This window comes from Cyprinodon tularosa, unplaced genomic scaffold, assembly GCF_016077235.1.
Source record: "Cyprinodon tularosa strain WSP-4 unplaced genomic scaffold, ASM1607723v1 ctg30, whole genome shotgun sequence".
Classification (NCBI taxonomy): domain Eukaryota; kingdom Metazoa; phylum Chordata; class Actinopteri; order Cyprinodontiformes; family Cyprinodontidae; genus Cyprinodon; species Cyprinodon tularosa.
In genome coordinates, this window is record NW_024039008.1 from 2,689,252 (window position 1) to 2,703,878 (window position 14,627).

At 37.1% G+C, this 14,627-nt stretch overlaps 1 protein-coding gene across 2 annotated transcripts in view; it reads right to left on the minus strand.

Annotated features, from left to right (window-relative positions):
* Positions 1-137: 137 nt before the first annotated feature.
* The window catches only part of adcyap1r1b (adenylate cyclase activating polypeptide 1b (pituitary) receptor type I), a 36,569-nt gene continuing 22,079 nt past the window's right edge, over positions 138-14,627 (minus strand). The window contains exons 3-14 of one of the 2 annotated variants that reach the window (XM_038291667.1): positions 12,506-12,602; positions 8,991-9,104; positions 8,361-8,464; positions 8,177-8,274; positions 6,370-6,502; positions 6,138-6,291; positions 5,996-6,056; positions 5,843-5,912; positions 5,116-5,207; positions 4,807-4,936; positions 3,312-3,353; positions 138-2,608 (exon numbers count right to left, since the gene is read on the minus strand). In XM_038291667.1, coding sequence (XP_038147595.1) covers positions 2,240-2,608; positions 3,312-3,353; positions 4,807-4,936; positions 5,116-5,207; positions 5,843-5,912; positions 5,996-6,056; positions 6,138-6,291; positions 6,370-6,502; positions 8,177-8,274; positions 8,361-8,464; positions 8,991-9,104; positions 12,506-12,602 — 1,464 coding nt within the window. In that variant the 3' untranslated portion in view covers positions 138-2,239. The remainder of the gene's footprint in view (positions 2,609-3,311; positions 3,354-4,806; positions 4,937-5,115; positions 5,208-5,842; positions 5,913-5,995; positions 6,057-6,137; positions 6,292-6,369; positions 6,503-8,176; positions 8,275-8,360; positions 8,465-8,990; positions 9,105-12,505; positions 12,603-14,627) is intronic. The other variant, XM_038291668.1, reaches the window with a different exon arrangement.

Here is a 14,627-nt window from a genome sequence, read left to right on the forward strand (position 1 = left end):
TTGAATGACTTCTAAATGGTTGGGGGAGGGTTAATGCATTCTCTCTCTTTAAAGGAATGGGAGACACAATTTAGTTTTGCAAAGGTTCATTTAAACTTTCATGCAAAGTGGTGGAGATTTAATGGTTCGTTTTTTTGTTTTTTGCAAGCACAGGACAACTGAGCAAGCACAGAAACTACAAAATAATGGCAGAAAAAGCAAAGATTAAATATGTTTTATGGCCTAGTCAAAGTCTAGATATCAATTGTACTGAAAGACTATGCAGAACCTGAGTCTGTCTGCATGCTCTCACACTGCTTCTGCTCTGAAGTAATTACTATTATTCAATGCCAATGTGAAACACCTTGTCAAGAGCAAGAAAATGTATCCCTTTCACTACTTCCACTGCATTTATATTATGGATTCCAGCAGACAGACAGTGCCAGATTATTGAAAGCCATGGGTTACTGGATGTCCAGCATTCCTCGTCTCCCTGTTGCTGACTGCCTAGTTTTGATCCACACCTATTTCAACAGATATGATTCTAGTCTCCTTCATCACGCCAGTCAGCTCCTGCTTTTAGTTTGTTGTTGTGAGCAGCCAACTCGTCACTGTCTGGCTCTTCTGAAATTTTGCAGCTGAGGGTCTCCTGCTTGTGCCAAGTGTCAGGTAATGTTATTCAATGAAGCTGTTAAGTCTTTCACGTAATAACTCCTTAAGTATGTGAAGGAATAATTCATATGGACAGAAATTGACAAATTTGTCTCAGAAGCAGCTATACTTAGTTGTTAACACATCAAATCTGTTTTACTTCTTCTTTCCCACTACTAACCATGTGGAATCAGTTGTGTTTATGATTAAAGACAGATATAAAGATTTAAAACAGAATGTGTTTTTTTGAACCATGACTATATAAACTTACACGTGCTTTTTCAAGCATCTAGACAAAGAATACCTCGAGATACGTAAACTACAAACTGATTGAGGTTTCAGAGGGTCAAGACCTTTCATCTAAGACCTGTACAATATCTCTGCTAGAGACTTCACAAGTGACAGTAATATATATTACAAAGCTCTGTCTTTACAGCAGCGCATTCAACACACACACAAAAACTAGCATCCAGGTAAAGCACTGAACTCTCACAAAGAAACTGCGTGGCAGCAGTTAATTAAAGTTCATGCAAATAGGTTAAGTCACAATGTTTCTATTGACATTTTCTGTACTAGCGGCTGAGAAGCGCTGAGGTTTGGAAAAGAGGTGCTTGTGGTCGTATAAGACAAACCTCAGTGTGGCACAAACATCTTTAAACCAGGATCTAAACCCTGTGTCTGTTTTGGCTTGTCACACAACAATAGAAAACATTTTTCTTTTACAAAATAACACTGGTTAGTTCTGTTCCTAGCATTCCTTTGTCTGCTAGGATTTCAACACTCATGTTTCTTACATAACAGTCACAGCTTAATCAGTAAAGAATAATACTAATGCAGTCAGTTTATATCATTTGGGCAGCAGAAGTCTGCACAAATATGTTGTCGCAGAACCCAACAGACAGCCCCTCATTCATTAACAGAGGTGAGAGGCTTCGGTCTTCCAAATAATGTCTTCCTTGTGGTTCTTTGTCCTGCAAAGGAGTACTTTATGAATTTAGTCTTGCCCTTTGTGTAGCTATAGAAACCTATGCTATGAAATCTGTGCAACACAGGCAGATTAAACCTGAACATCAACCACAGCCTAAACATGGTCTTCAAACATAAATTACATTTCCCTTTATGCAACATAGACACAATAAGGTTTTTTTCTCTTCACTAAAGTTGCAACCATATTTGCAACACAACATTTGGGTTAAAAATGTACAAGATATGCTGACAGTAAGTAAAACAGCCTCTGCAAGCCACTGAAACTGTCATACAATTCTATCGTTTTTTTTGCAAGATAAATATATCCCAATGTGTAAAGAAAAGCAATCTCCAACTCTCCTTATATATTTACAACTGAGTGATTAGTGTCTTTTTGCAGCTAAGACCTAAATAGGAATGCTAAGAAACATTTTGACAGAATGTAAAAGTCATTGGACACGTCGAACTAATGGGTTTATCCCTTCATGTTGTTCAGCAGCACCACACAACTTTGAAAACTAACACATTATATAGAGACAGAAGCGGCTACTTCTTAATGTTTCGGCCATGAAACAGCATAGTCCAGCCTACAACAGGATTAGCTGCTCCTAGATCAGTAAGTCCTTATTTGGCACATTCACGTTTACACAAGAGGCTGTTTGGGGTCGCTGGAGTTCAGTTGGGTTTCCATGGTGGATTCATCAGGTTCCGTGTTGAAGAATGGCTCGGTGAGGTTCGTCATCTCGACGAGGGTGGGTGGGTTGGGGTTGGTATTGGCAGGTTTAGTCGAGGCATCCCCACAGGGGCCACTCAGGTGGCTGGGGTCTCTGCCTGCAGGCTGGACATCCGGATCTGTGAGCTGCTCTTGCTGAGTATGGACAGCTGCGTCCCCCCGTTCACCCCACTGCTCGCCAGCGAAGGATGCCGGTGCTTCAGGTCCACAGCAAAGTACCTGTTCACCGTCCAGCTGCGCCATTTCCTCTTGATCTCCGATTGCACCTTGAGGGATATACTTCACAAGGTCATTATTAATGGACCGCGCTGGAAAGAGATGAGTTCATTGCCTCTCATTTTCTACAACAGACTGGGAATAATCTTGGCTAAAAAGGTCCAAAAATCATCTGAATGCCAACTTAATTCATATTAATGTAATAATAATTTAATAATTAATTTTCTCAACTTAATTCTAACACTAGATAGTCTAAATTGCACCTCTAAAAATGATTGAAAGTAAAAACAGGAAACAATATAAAAACAAGCAAAATTATTACCAAAATGATCTCCCTATTACTGTAAGTAATACTGCTTATAGTCAAATTTTGCTTACTTTAATTGTAGTCAATTTACTTAGCCTTTTTGCATCTTTAAATACCTACTGCTATCTAACTGTAAGTAATATGTTATGCTTTAGTATGATGGGGATATTCTTCCTGATTGTTAATTCAGTTTCTAAACAAACAGATTTCCATGCACATATGTTAGCCTGCAATAGCTCTTTACAATTATGATAATGTTCAGAACATCCTAAAAGTTACTCACTAAGACATATTGTTTTGGGATTAATTATAGAAAACTCAAAGATTGAAATCCCAAAGTAAAAAAAAAAAAGAAACTTGCCATTTTTAGCTTTGTGTTTTTTTTTTTTTATTAGATAATGCTTTCTTTTTTTACATTTTCATTAAACCAGATATCAGAATGTTTAAGTTGAGACTTACCTCTCCATTCAGAAAGCAGTAGAGGACAGCCACCACAAAACCCTGCAGAAACACAAGAGACCATTGACCGTTGGAGCATTCAGAGCAGTTCATGAGCACTCAAAGCTTTTAAATCAGTCATTCTTCTTCAGAAAAATACAATACAATACTATTTTTAGGTCTCTTAAGAGTCACCAGGTATTGAATTCTTTAACTAATCCTAAAATTCTTTCTGTGAGATTTAGGCTAGGAACAGAATTTCATGAATGTGTTGTTGTTGTCATATGTCTTGGGATCCTTATCCTGCTAAATAACCAGTTATAACTCTAGTGTCACCTCCTTGGAAGTTCAACATATTTATGTTAAGAGATGTTCCTGTGATGACGCCATGCACTCCAACAAGGTTCCTTTAAAGATAAACAGACTGACAGCATATTAGTAAGTTGCAGAAAACCTCAATCTAAATCTCGGCTGATGTACAGCTCAACTTTAAGTCACATCAGTATTTTGCAAGCTCTGAATGTTTAGGTTCACAATGAAAGGGGATAAAATATTTTTTCCAACCATTTCTCATAAAAACAGCTGCAAATTGCATGTGTAAAATAGTTTTCTTCTCAGCTACAGTTGTGTAAACTTTCTAGATTTCTTAATTCCCTATAATATAAGCAAGTTTAGTCTACTAGCTATTTTTCCAGCATTTTCTTTATCAATTTTTAAAAGAGGCTTAGAGACCTGGCCTTCTGTGTAATATCTTGCCCAAGGTTACATGAAGTATTGGTCCAAAATGTAAATAAGTTAAATGCTTAATTCATTATTATGTATAATAGTAGTTAAAGATAGAATCAAGTGTGCACTAGTTTTTTTTTTAGGTGTGACATTAAGCTACTGTCATAAAAGTCAAACTCAGGCATATTAACAATGGGAGATATAATTCTGAAAAGGGAATGTAAAGACATGTCCAAAAAGATCTAAAAATACATTAAATTCAGATAATTATCTATATTAAATCAGAGCACAAATATTCAGCATTTGAGGATTTTTATAGAGCTAAGAGCAAAGTCCACGAGTCAAATCTCATTATTGTGTGAAAAGACTTGATCAATAAGCTAATTCTGATTGTATATTACTTTTATCTTAGTGTATATCTTAGTTTCAAAGGAAAATATGTTTAGGAGTTTAATTCTAATTTATTAGGCTCATCCCTTGCTTTTGTGCATAAAGAATTTAAACAGCATTAAAGCCAACAAAGAAAAATCATAGCAACAGAGAAATAACATCTTTAGCAGTCATTAGAGTAAATACAATTATATGATGATACCTCCGAAAAATTAAAACTTTGCCAAAACGAAAAAGAAAGTATAAAATCGGGTAAGAAAAAGTAAAACATTTTTATGTTTTAATACATTATGTGCATATTATCAAATTCAGTACAAAGATTCAAGTCAAGGCTTAGTTAATGTAAAAACTGACTAAATACATTTAAACAGGAGGTTATTTAGGGGGTGGGAGGTTTCACCTGAAAAGATCCCAGGCCAAGTTCAAATACAAGACGTTCTCTCTTGCTGACGTTCTCCGAGAAGAAGGCGAACACAGTGTAGTGGATCCCAAAAAGGGGGATCAGCAGCAGGGTGGAACGCGCCAATCTCCTGCAATACAGCATATCAATATTTGTGTGTGCGGGTGTGTTTGGGCAATTTATTAGTCCTTTTTTTATAGTTGCTTCAAAAAGTGAATGCAAGCATACTTAAAGAACTAACATTAAAATTACGAGCTTCACGCGTAGAACAGCAAATGTCAGACAGAAAGGGAAATATGAAAAACTCACAGGTAAATACTGGACTCATTCCCACCAATGTCTGGGGACTGCAGCTTCTGGACGAGGATGACGATGATACCAATGAAAAGCACAAAGTTGATCTGCAATAAACACAGAAACCTAATTATCCTGTAGCATGACTAGAGCTACTGTGGCTTTGTTTCTGAAACCAGAAAAAGTTTGAAGTTATTTTTTCCAATTTCAGATCTAAAATGGCTGAAAACCAGACTCTCAAATGATGCATGCCATCTCTTCCACTTAAAACACATTTAAATAACTGATGTTTTGCCTAATTTACAAATAAAGTTTAAATGCTTACATGCTCGACTTTAAATAGCTGCTATTACCAAGGTTGTAAATGCATTAAACATGTGTGGCTTTTATTTTAAAGCCCCAGAAAAGTTAATATCATGGCACTAGCTTGACTATTAGAAAATAAGATGACAGAGTAAAATTTGGTTTCATTTTGAAGTTAAACATTTGTTTAGAAATGACCCAAAGCCATTTAGTGCAGCTTTTTATTCAGGAGATGGCCGAGTTGTTACTATCATGATATTACAGCCAACAGGAACAGGTTGCTACGAGCCACTGGTTGCCCAGAGTCAGCAATCAACACATTTCAATAAAACAAATTTTCTGGTACAATTCAAGCATTTTTTAAGTGGAGACAGTGTAAGAATATGAATACTTTGTCATGACAATGAGTATGTTTGGTGTTTTGAAGACCATTTCTTACCATTATTGAAGCCAGAACAGGTCCCTTTATGACCCACCAGATGGCAGCATTGTCATTCATGTCCCAACACCTGACAAAACAGTAAGTATTCAAAACATGCATAGAAAAACCTCAGTAGATGATTTTTCTTATCTTCATTGATAATAAACCAACCCTATGTCTTCATACTGCAGCCTTAGGACCGCCCAGATGGTAACACACACTGTTGGCATTCCTGTTGAAACAGAGACACAATGATGTAATCACTGCAGAGAGAGCTTTACACGCTCATTCAGGCCACGTTTGATCATCTCACCCCAGCCAATGACGATGTACCAGTAGAAGTATCTCTTCTCAGGGAAGAAGGTCTCTACCAGTAAAGTGAAAAGGTACAGACCCTCGATGAAGAGCCAGAAGTAGTTGGTGAGGACGCAGTAGTGGAAGAATATCATCACAGCTCGACACTCCAGCTTAAGACATTATAAAAGGCAAGGAGTTAAGCATCAATGAGAGGAAGAAAAGACTGGCATGTGCTTTCTGTGACCTACAGTGTGTATGAAGCAGTGGTCGCTGTCCTCCTCTGCGTAAAGCACGCTGTCTTTGATGAAGACAGAAATGGCTCTCAGCATGAACGACACAAAAAGGTTCATGTGGATGAAGTTCCTTGTGCAATGTAGCTTCCTGTGTAAAAACCAAAGAAGAGACTTGCATGCTGAAGATGTTCATAACATTTATATCTTCTCTACTGAGGAACCTTACCAAAAGTTTTAAAGAAGCATCTATATGGAAACCTGGTTTACAACATAATCTTAGTTTTGGGAGGTCATATTCTGTTTCTGCATTTTTTGAATTTCGCTGCCTTGCAAATGATTTTCTAACTTTTCTCAGGTTTCTGTGGCAACTTGGATCAATTTTACTACAGTATTTGAGACCATGGCTCGAAAGTGGTGCAGCATTTTAAATTAAAAAAAGTGATACATTACTTTCATTATATAATAAAAAGAAAAATCTGAAAGGCTTCATTCTAATCACCTCTCTTTCATCCGCTACTGCAAAAAATAATGCTACCACGTTTGGCATTCACTTCATCATATTTGGTTACTTTAACACAATTGTTTCATGTTAGCAGGTTAGGACATAAAGCAATTATGTTAAAATAACAAAATATGATTAAGTAAATGCCAAAATCGGTTGTGTCAGGATTCCTGTCCGTGTGTGTGTTTTTCTGTGTTTCTCTCTGTGTGTCTCCCTTCCTTCACCAGGAGACGCCTGGTTCTGGTCCGCCTCCCTACACACCTGCTGAGAGTTACCTCGTTAACAGAGTGCTCTTAAGTTGCTGACTGCCACTACCTCGACGCCAGAGTGTTTGCCAGTTTTGGGTACTCTAGCCAAGCTGAGTTTTGCTGAGTCAAACTGAGTTCTTTTCAACCTGAGTTTTAATCTTGTTTTTGTCTTTGCCTCTCAGCAGGAGGTCATCCTGCAAACTGGATGTTTCGGACCTTCTCTTCCTGGAAGGATCATCTAAGCTTCAAACTGAGCTGAGGATTTAAACTGGAGGTTTGAATCCACTTTCCCTCAAGAGATCGTTTGAGCTTCACACTGAGCAAGGGACTCATCTCCACTACGACCCGTTCAAGTACCGCAGGAAATCTGAGTGACAGTCAGTTTCTCCGTTCTCCTTCAAACAACCGCATTCTGGGAAAAACCCTGTCCGCCCTCCACCGAATCAGACTAACACTGGAACTACCGCACACAGACTGGAGTCTAAGAGTCAACAACTTCTCTGGAAACGTGAGTCAGCTACCAAATTCTTCTCTTCAAGTTCGAGAATCAAATTTCCCACTGAGCCTGAACTAACGGCAGTGTCTTCCCCTCATCTTTCAGTTCCGGTTGAGCAGTGTTCAGAGCAACTCTGGATTCTTCACAATCTCCTAAATAAACCTGTTAAACCTTTCCCCTGGTCTCTCTGTATTGGTTTACTGCTCTTGGGTCTGATCATAGTTAAAACCATGACAGATTGCATTATTTTTTTTTCAATGTATGAAATTGTATTCCAAGTAGAGTTGTTAGAACAGTCAATATGTATACTACGTAGAAAGTTATAAGGCTAAGCAACTATATTTTCCTAAATATTTGCAACTGGGATTAAGTGTTTTGAGATTTGGATTAGGAAGCCCTTTTCTGTTTTACAATTTAGCTGAATAATTCAAAAGACACCAGTCCTGTTTTCTGACATATTTAAATCTTAAAACTTCACCTACTAAACAGTTCAAATTTTGTTTTGTATTCTAATCTGTAACAGATCTAAAACCCATCAACTGCAGATTTTGTTTTACGTCCCTCTGAAAGTCTCACCTGAACCTGCACAGGATGACCATGGCTGTGGTGAGGGACACTAGAGAGGTGCTGTAGCCAACTGTGTAGAGAGCCTTCACTGACACATAATACATGTCCTGAAACAGAAACATGACCACAATAAGGACTGAGGACAGAGGCTGTGATATGAAGCTCTGAACCTGAAAGCAGGTGGTAAACTCACAGGGTGTGTACCATTTCCTTCCTCATACAGGCAAGCATCAATATAATGAGGGAAGGTCTCTGACCAGCCAAACTCAGTGCAGTTGCGACTCACTTTCCCCAATTCTGTCAGCCAGGAAATAAAAAAAACAGTTTATACCATTGAAAGTTATTTCTCATCTGAACTCAGAAAAAAACAGACAAAATTCTGTGATTCCAAAAAAAGAAAATTGAAAACAATCCAAAGAACTTTGTTTTCAAGTTTGAAGACATTTTCCTTCCCATCCAGGAAGTTTTTTCAATTCAAATTCGTCTTTTTCAATTTGTATGTTTTAAAAACAATGGCTACTGTATAAAACCTTGAACTCTACATGATTCTTGAAATTTTGAATAGAAAAAGCTTCCTGGATGGGAAGCGAAACATCTTCAAACTTGAAAACAAGTTTTTGGAATGACTATGACCTGGATGACTGAGAATCTTCACCAGCACAAAATTCTGTGCTTTTGCTCAATAAATGGTGCAGGCCATCAGCTATACCTTTTCTTTACTGGTTGGATCTGACAAACTGTACATTAAACTGGATGAATAGAAGTGTGTGGAAAGACTTGTTAGGTCAAGATGGATGCATATGAGGAGTTAAAAGGCACTGACCGAAGTCTTCCTCGCTGATGAATTGAGAGAACAATTCTGGACAATTGACCTGGATCACCTCCCCGATCTTGGCTGGCTGCCAACATGTCAGGTTATCCCAGAACCAGAGGCAGTCTGGGGGGGGAAGCAGGAGCAAAAAACACCTTGTTCACTTTTAAAAGGCCAAACCACATCCACAACTACTCTACAAATCCTCCTTTGAAAGATCAGTGCAGAGTTGCGTGCATCTGTAATAAGTTGCAATCAAGACATTTTAAAATCAGACAAAGGTTTTTAATTAAATAAAAGAAAATACTGTCTTGTCATTTTTACTTTAAATGTGTTTTTTGTTTGTTTTTATAAAAGCTGATTGCAATGAATATTACATTTGGACTTCAATATGCCTATATATACACATATATATACATATATATATACATATATATATATATATATATATATATATATATATATATATATATATATATATATATATATATATATATATATATATATATAGAGTTATATGTGTATATATTTATATTTACGTTATTTTGTGTGGTTTGTTGTAAATGTTGTAAATGTTTAATAACCCCTCTGGGATTATTAAAGTATGTCTGATTCTAATTTTATGTGGAAAAATTAGAAATATAATGTATTCAAATTTATGTTCTATGGAAAACAATTAAAGTTTTTATGGAAAATGTAAGAATTATTATTTTTTTCTATTTAGCTATTTCTCCTTATTTATCAATAATTACATTGTTATTTACTTCATTCAGTCCAGAGCTACAATCCTCCAACTTTAAGATCAACCCCTGCTCAAATACACCTAAATGTCATAAATGGTTCATTTGCAGCCTCTGCCAAGCTGAATAAGATGCTAATGAGTCAATAGAGCCATTTGATTTCTGGATGTTGGCTGGATAAAATTTCACATATGGCTTTTACTTCAGGAATACATAGGTAGAGTATTGTTATTCTGTATTTTAAGGGAAGCATTCCCAGTTTCAAACCGTACATATCCAAAAGCTTTAGAGAGAAAATTTTGAACGTAGCCATCAGTAAACTTACTACGGCTGGTTATCATCACCACATTCATTCATTATTCATTCAGTCCTGTTTGCCTAAATTCTCTGATCTGGTATAGTTTTAAACTTCACAACTATTGTGTAAAGCTGGAATTTAACGGCTACCAGACAGCATACACAATCTGTTGTGAAAAGGAAGGTTTGTTTATAGGGATATTAGAACTTTCCAAACCATATATGCTCAAACAAACATTAAAATAATGTGCTTTTCAGTAAATGGAGTGAAAGTATGGAACAAACTCAGTGCCAAATTAAAGCAATATCCAAACAGGAAGAAGAAAGATTCAAACTGGTTTTCTTAAAAAGACATAAGATGGAGGACGGGTGGTGAATATCAATAGGTACTTAGTTACTGACAGTGGGTATATACATATTTTACAATGGTTCTGGTCGTGTAGGCTATTGGTAGTCACTGTATGAATAAAGATGAGTGTAGGCACACATTGATATATAAATGAACAGGAATACACATATTTTAACTTTTACAGTAGTATGGACTCATAAGTTGAATAGAAATTTGGTGGATTGAATTTATGATTTCAGCCTGAGGAAGCAAACTTCTTTCAGTCTTTCTCTGGTAATAATAATGTCTTCCATTAATGTTAAAATGTAAAACCTGTGTGTAAATACATTCCTTAAAACAGCAAACTTAAAAAGACTCCGTACACATTTCAGGAGAAATTTGCAAGGAGGAAACAGTATTACCAACTCATGATTTCCAGAAAAAAAGTGCAGCACCCCTAAAATATTTTTATTGTACAAATGAGTGTTAAATTCTGAGTGACCTATTTGGAAAGAATTTTGCAACATTTTAAAGCAGGTTATCCAAGGTACTGTTACAGAACTCTTTAGGGTCCAACGTATTTCAAGCTTCCAAAAACCTTTCTGTTACCTCCGCAGCATGTCACCAATCTCTATAGAAGATGCTGCATTTTTATTTTTGCACTGTTCTTTTTAATCAAAGCATTAATGGGATCAATTCTGACCTGTAAATTATTTAGGCATTTAAATGTACGTTCATATATGTAATGTCTTTCTTCATTAGTTATTTAAGCCAGAATCTCCTAAAACGCTGGCATACGGTGAACCTTCTATTTTGACCATATATAGTATTCATAACGAGTCAAGAACTCATGTCCAACGACAGCCTAACTTATGTTTAATGCACAGCAGCGTATGCCCATGAAATTATACACAAGCCAGTGTCCTGAGGGGGGCAGCGATGCGCCCAGAAGCGTCTGACCTGCATAGAAAGATTTCTTTGATCCGGAGATTAACCTCGCAGCTGTTTACCGTCCATCAAAAAAAAAGAAGAAAGAAAAAAAAAAAGAAAAAAAAAGGTTTGCAGTGACAGCAGGTTCAAAATCATGACTGCTAGAAAGTTTGCTGGTCATGGACGTGGGCGTGAATGCCAGGTGGATCCATCACACGGACCCTATGATGGGGATATAGTAATGCGGAGTACCGACGGTTTCCTCCTGTGAACCCCCTTTTATACCAAAACGCTGCCAATACGCCATTATACAGTAGCTGTAAGATAGAAACACATTCAGCTGTCGTCTGGAACACTGGATCAGATATGTTGATATGTGTTGGAGATAAGTTCCTGATAAGTTATGCATAAGTTAGGGTTTGGATAAGCTGCACACCACGACTTATGAGTAACTTACACGCTCAACATTTCTCAAAGTACTTGCCGTATGCCAATGTATGCCAGCGTTTTTGACGGATTTTTCAGTTTTACGCTGGCTAAATCCTTAAGGTGTGAAATGGGCTTTAGAAATCCTGGACTTCAGCCCCAAGAGCCAAAATGTTGTGTTTTTCACCGAATTCTCCAAAAAATACATGCATCATTTAACAATTCTGTAATTCTGTTTTCAGGTCAAGCTATAGAGCTTTTGGCATAATACACTAAACTTTTGTTCTTCTCGTTTCTTAAATGTCCAAACCAACAATAATATGCAAAAGGGATTAAATTCTGTCTCTTATGTCTCACCATGTCATTTAGAAAGCATTAAAGAAAGCCTGTGAGTGTAATATTTTATATCCTTCATCCATCATCATTACACATGGAGAGATGCCTGTCAGTCACTAATCAGCTTTCATTTTCATCATAGTTATCACCATGAGACATTAACGCCTCAAAATCATCAAGATCTCTGCAAAACAAAAACATGGCGATTGAAAGAGATTTCCTTTTTTTTCATGCACTGAAGCAGACATACAGAGAAGGTGATCTGTGGAGGATTTTAAGATCTGTGTGCAAAACAAGAATAGCCACAGCCAGCAGACATATCTGCTGCTCATTGCTCATTAGTATGATGACCCTCCAGGTGTTTAAATAATTGATCTCGGTGTTATTTTATTTTAATTAGAGCCTTATTGATAACTATTAAAGAGCGATTAGCTTTTGGAGGGGGGGGGGGGGGGGGATTAAAATCCTACCAAATTCAGAGTCAGAATCTTCCAGAGCCATCATCTCCATACATTTCTCCTGCTCCCTCTTGATGACACAGTTAGAGGGGACCTGTTGCCTTGAACCCTGTAAAACAGAACCATGAAAAAAAAAACTAAATGAAACACAAATGGCAGAGGTTTTTGCTCAGGAAACTGTTAAAAAAAACAGTTCAATAAATCACTGAAGCGCTGCTGGCAGCCTCCCCTCGTGAGATGACCCTTGGATAGCAGCTTTATTCCGGAAAAGATACAAGCTTTCAGGCGTGTACTTTTTCATTCTGGACCCCATCAGGACTGCTCCTTTTCATCAAACACATACACAAAGACATGTTTGCTGCACAAAGACGTCATAGTTCTGAGATACGAGCACAGAGGTCAAGTTCACTCTCACCATTTTATAGCTCCTTTGGGAGATGACGCCAAGAGGGAGGAAGGTTTATCAGGATATCAGTGGGTGTTTTAATATGAATTTATCTCTGAGAGCGGGTGCTAGTCAGAAACATATCACATCAAAGCTTTATAGTGGGTCAGGAGAGCATTGAAACATCGAATCTGGGCAGCTAAAAGACTTTTGCTGTTTCCCCATAAGACATGTTACTTATGAAACGGTGTATCACTTCAAGAAATGATGAAAAGCTATGGCTCCAGGTACAGTGGTGTGCATCACATTTTATTCTAACAGTTAGCTTAACTACACTACCTGTAAATTAGAACTTTAATCAAGAATTTATGACTTCAGCCTGAGTAAACAAACATCTTTCAGTCCTTCTCTTGTAATAATAATGTCTTCCATTAATGTTTAAATGTAAAACCTGTGTGTAAATACATTGCTTAAAACAGCAGTTGGTTTTATTTTCAAAATTTCAAATTTTAATTTAAGTTAAAACACTTTAAATGGCACAATATTTAGACAGAGAATTTGTTAGACCTAACTCACCCCTTAAAATAAATAAAAAGAAAAGCTGTGTCAAATTTAATTTTTCTTCAACCTTTAGTTAGGAACAGTTTAAGTTTGTGACATAAAAGATTTTTTTCTCAATAATGCAGTAGATCGGTTGCCCATGGTTTTAGCACAGCCCACTGCATGAAGTGTAATGTTGCATAAGAGCTGGTTAAGAGTGATTCAACAACTTTCATTTTTTTCTTATATCACCGCCAGGTACGAAGACTCAATCTCAGAGCTGTTCACTTGTAGCTGAAATCTCCAGAAGCAAAATCTGAACAGGGAATTCACATCAAGTTTTTATGTAGTATTGCAAAGCACTGATAGAGCTCAGCTGCATTATGCTGAAACAGAGTTCTTCACATTAAAGACAAATGTCCTGCAGTCCATGCATTAAAACATTCATTGGACCTTTTCATGGCAGATCAGGGATGTTGAAGTTTCTCTTTGTCACACCGTTAAGAGACAGGAACACTGCTGAACAAACACTGAATAAAAGATGAGCGAGGATCCTTATCCATTGTTCAACCCACATGCTGATCAATGAATTATTGATACAGACACTCCATATGGTTACTTTAAGTGTGTGAAAATCAATCCTTGCTTGCTAAATTTATTCAAGTGGATCCTGCACCTGGAGCGGAGTGTGTTGTCTTTTTTTCCTTATACGTCTAAAAACCGATGACTCATAGTGACAGAAGAGAGCCGATGTGTCAGCAGTGTGCCGTGCACCATGGTAACCACAATTAATCTCCACTAGTATAAAATGTGCCCTCATTTTGCCGCATCTTGACCAAAGATGACATTTTCTGAATAACAAAAATATATAAATATTGGTTTGATGTATGCTATCACAAAAAAACTTCACAGTGGCCATAACAGTTTAGCAGAGTCAACTGCACTGATAAGTGAGCAATTATAAAAAGGCTTAAAAAATACAGTTTTAAGAATTAGATCATATCTAACAAAGGGCTCATTCTGAAAACATTTCAGTACATGTGGTGTGAGAGCGGATCCCAAATCATTTAAATCAGTGTGTACAGTCATATCAGCCACGGTGGAGTGTAAGCCATAGAGTGTTTTTGGTCCACTCTATAAAGCCTCAAGCTTAATGCTATTTCTGAAATTTTGAATTGAAAAACTTTCCTGGATGGCAAGTGAAACATC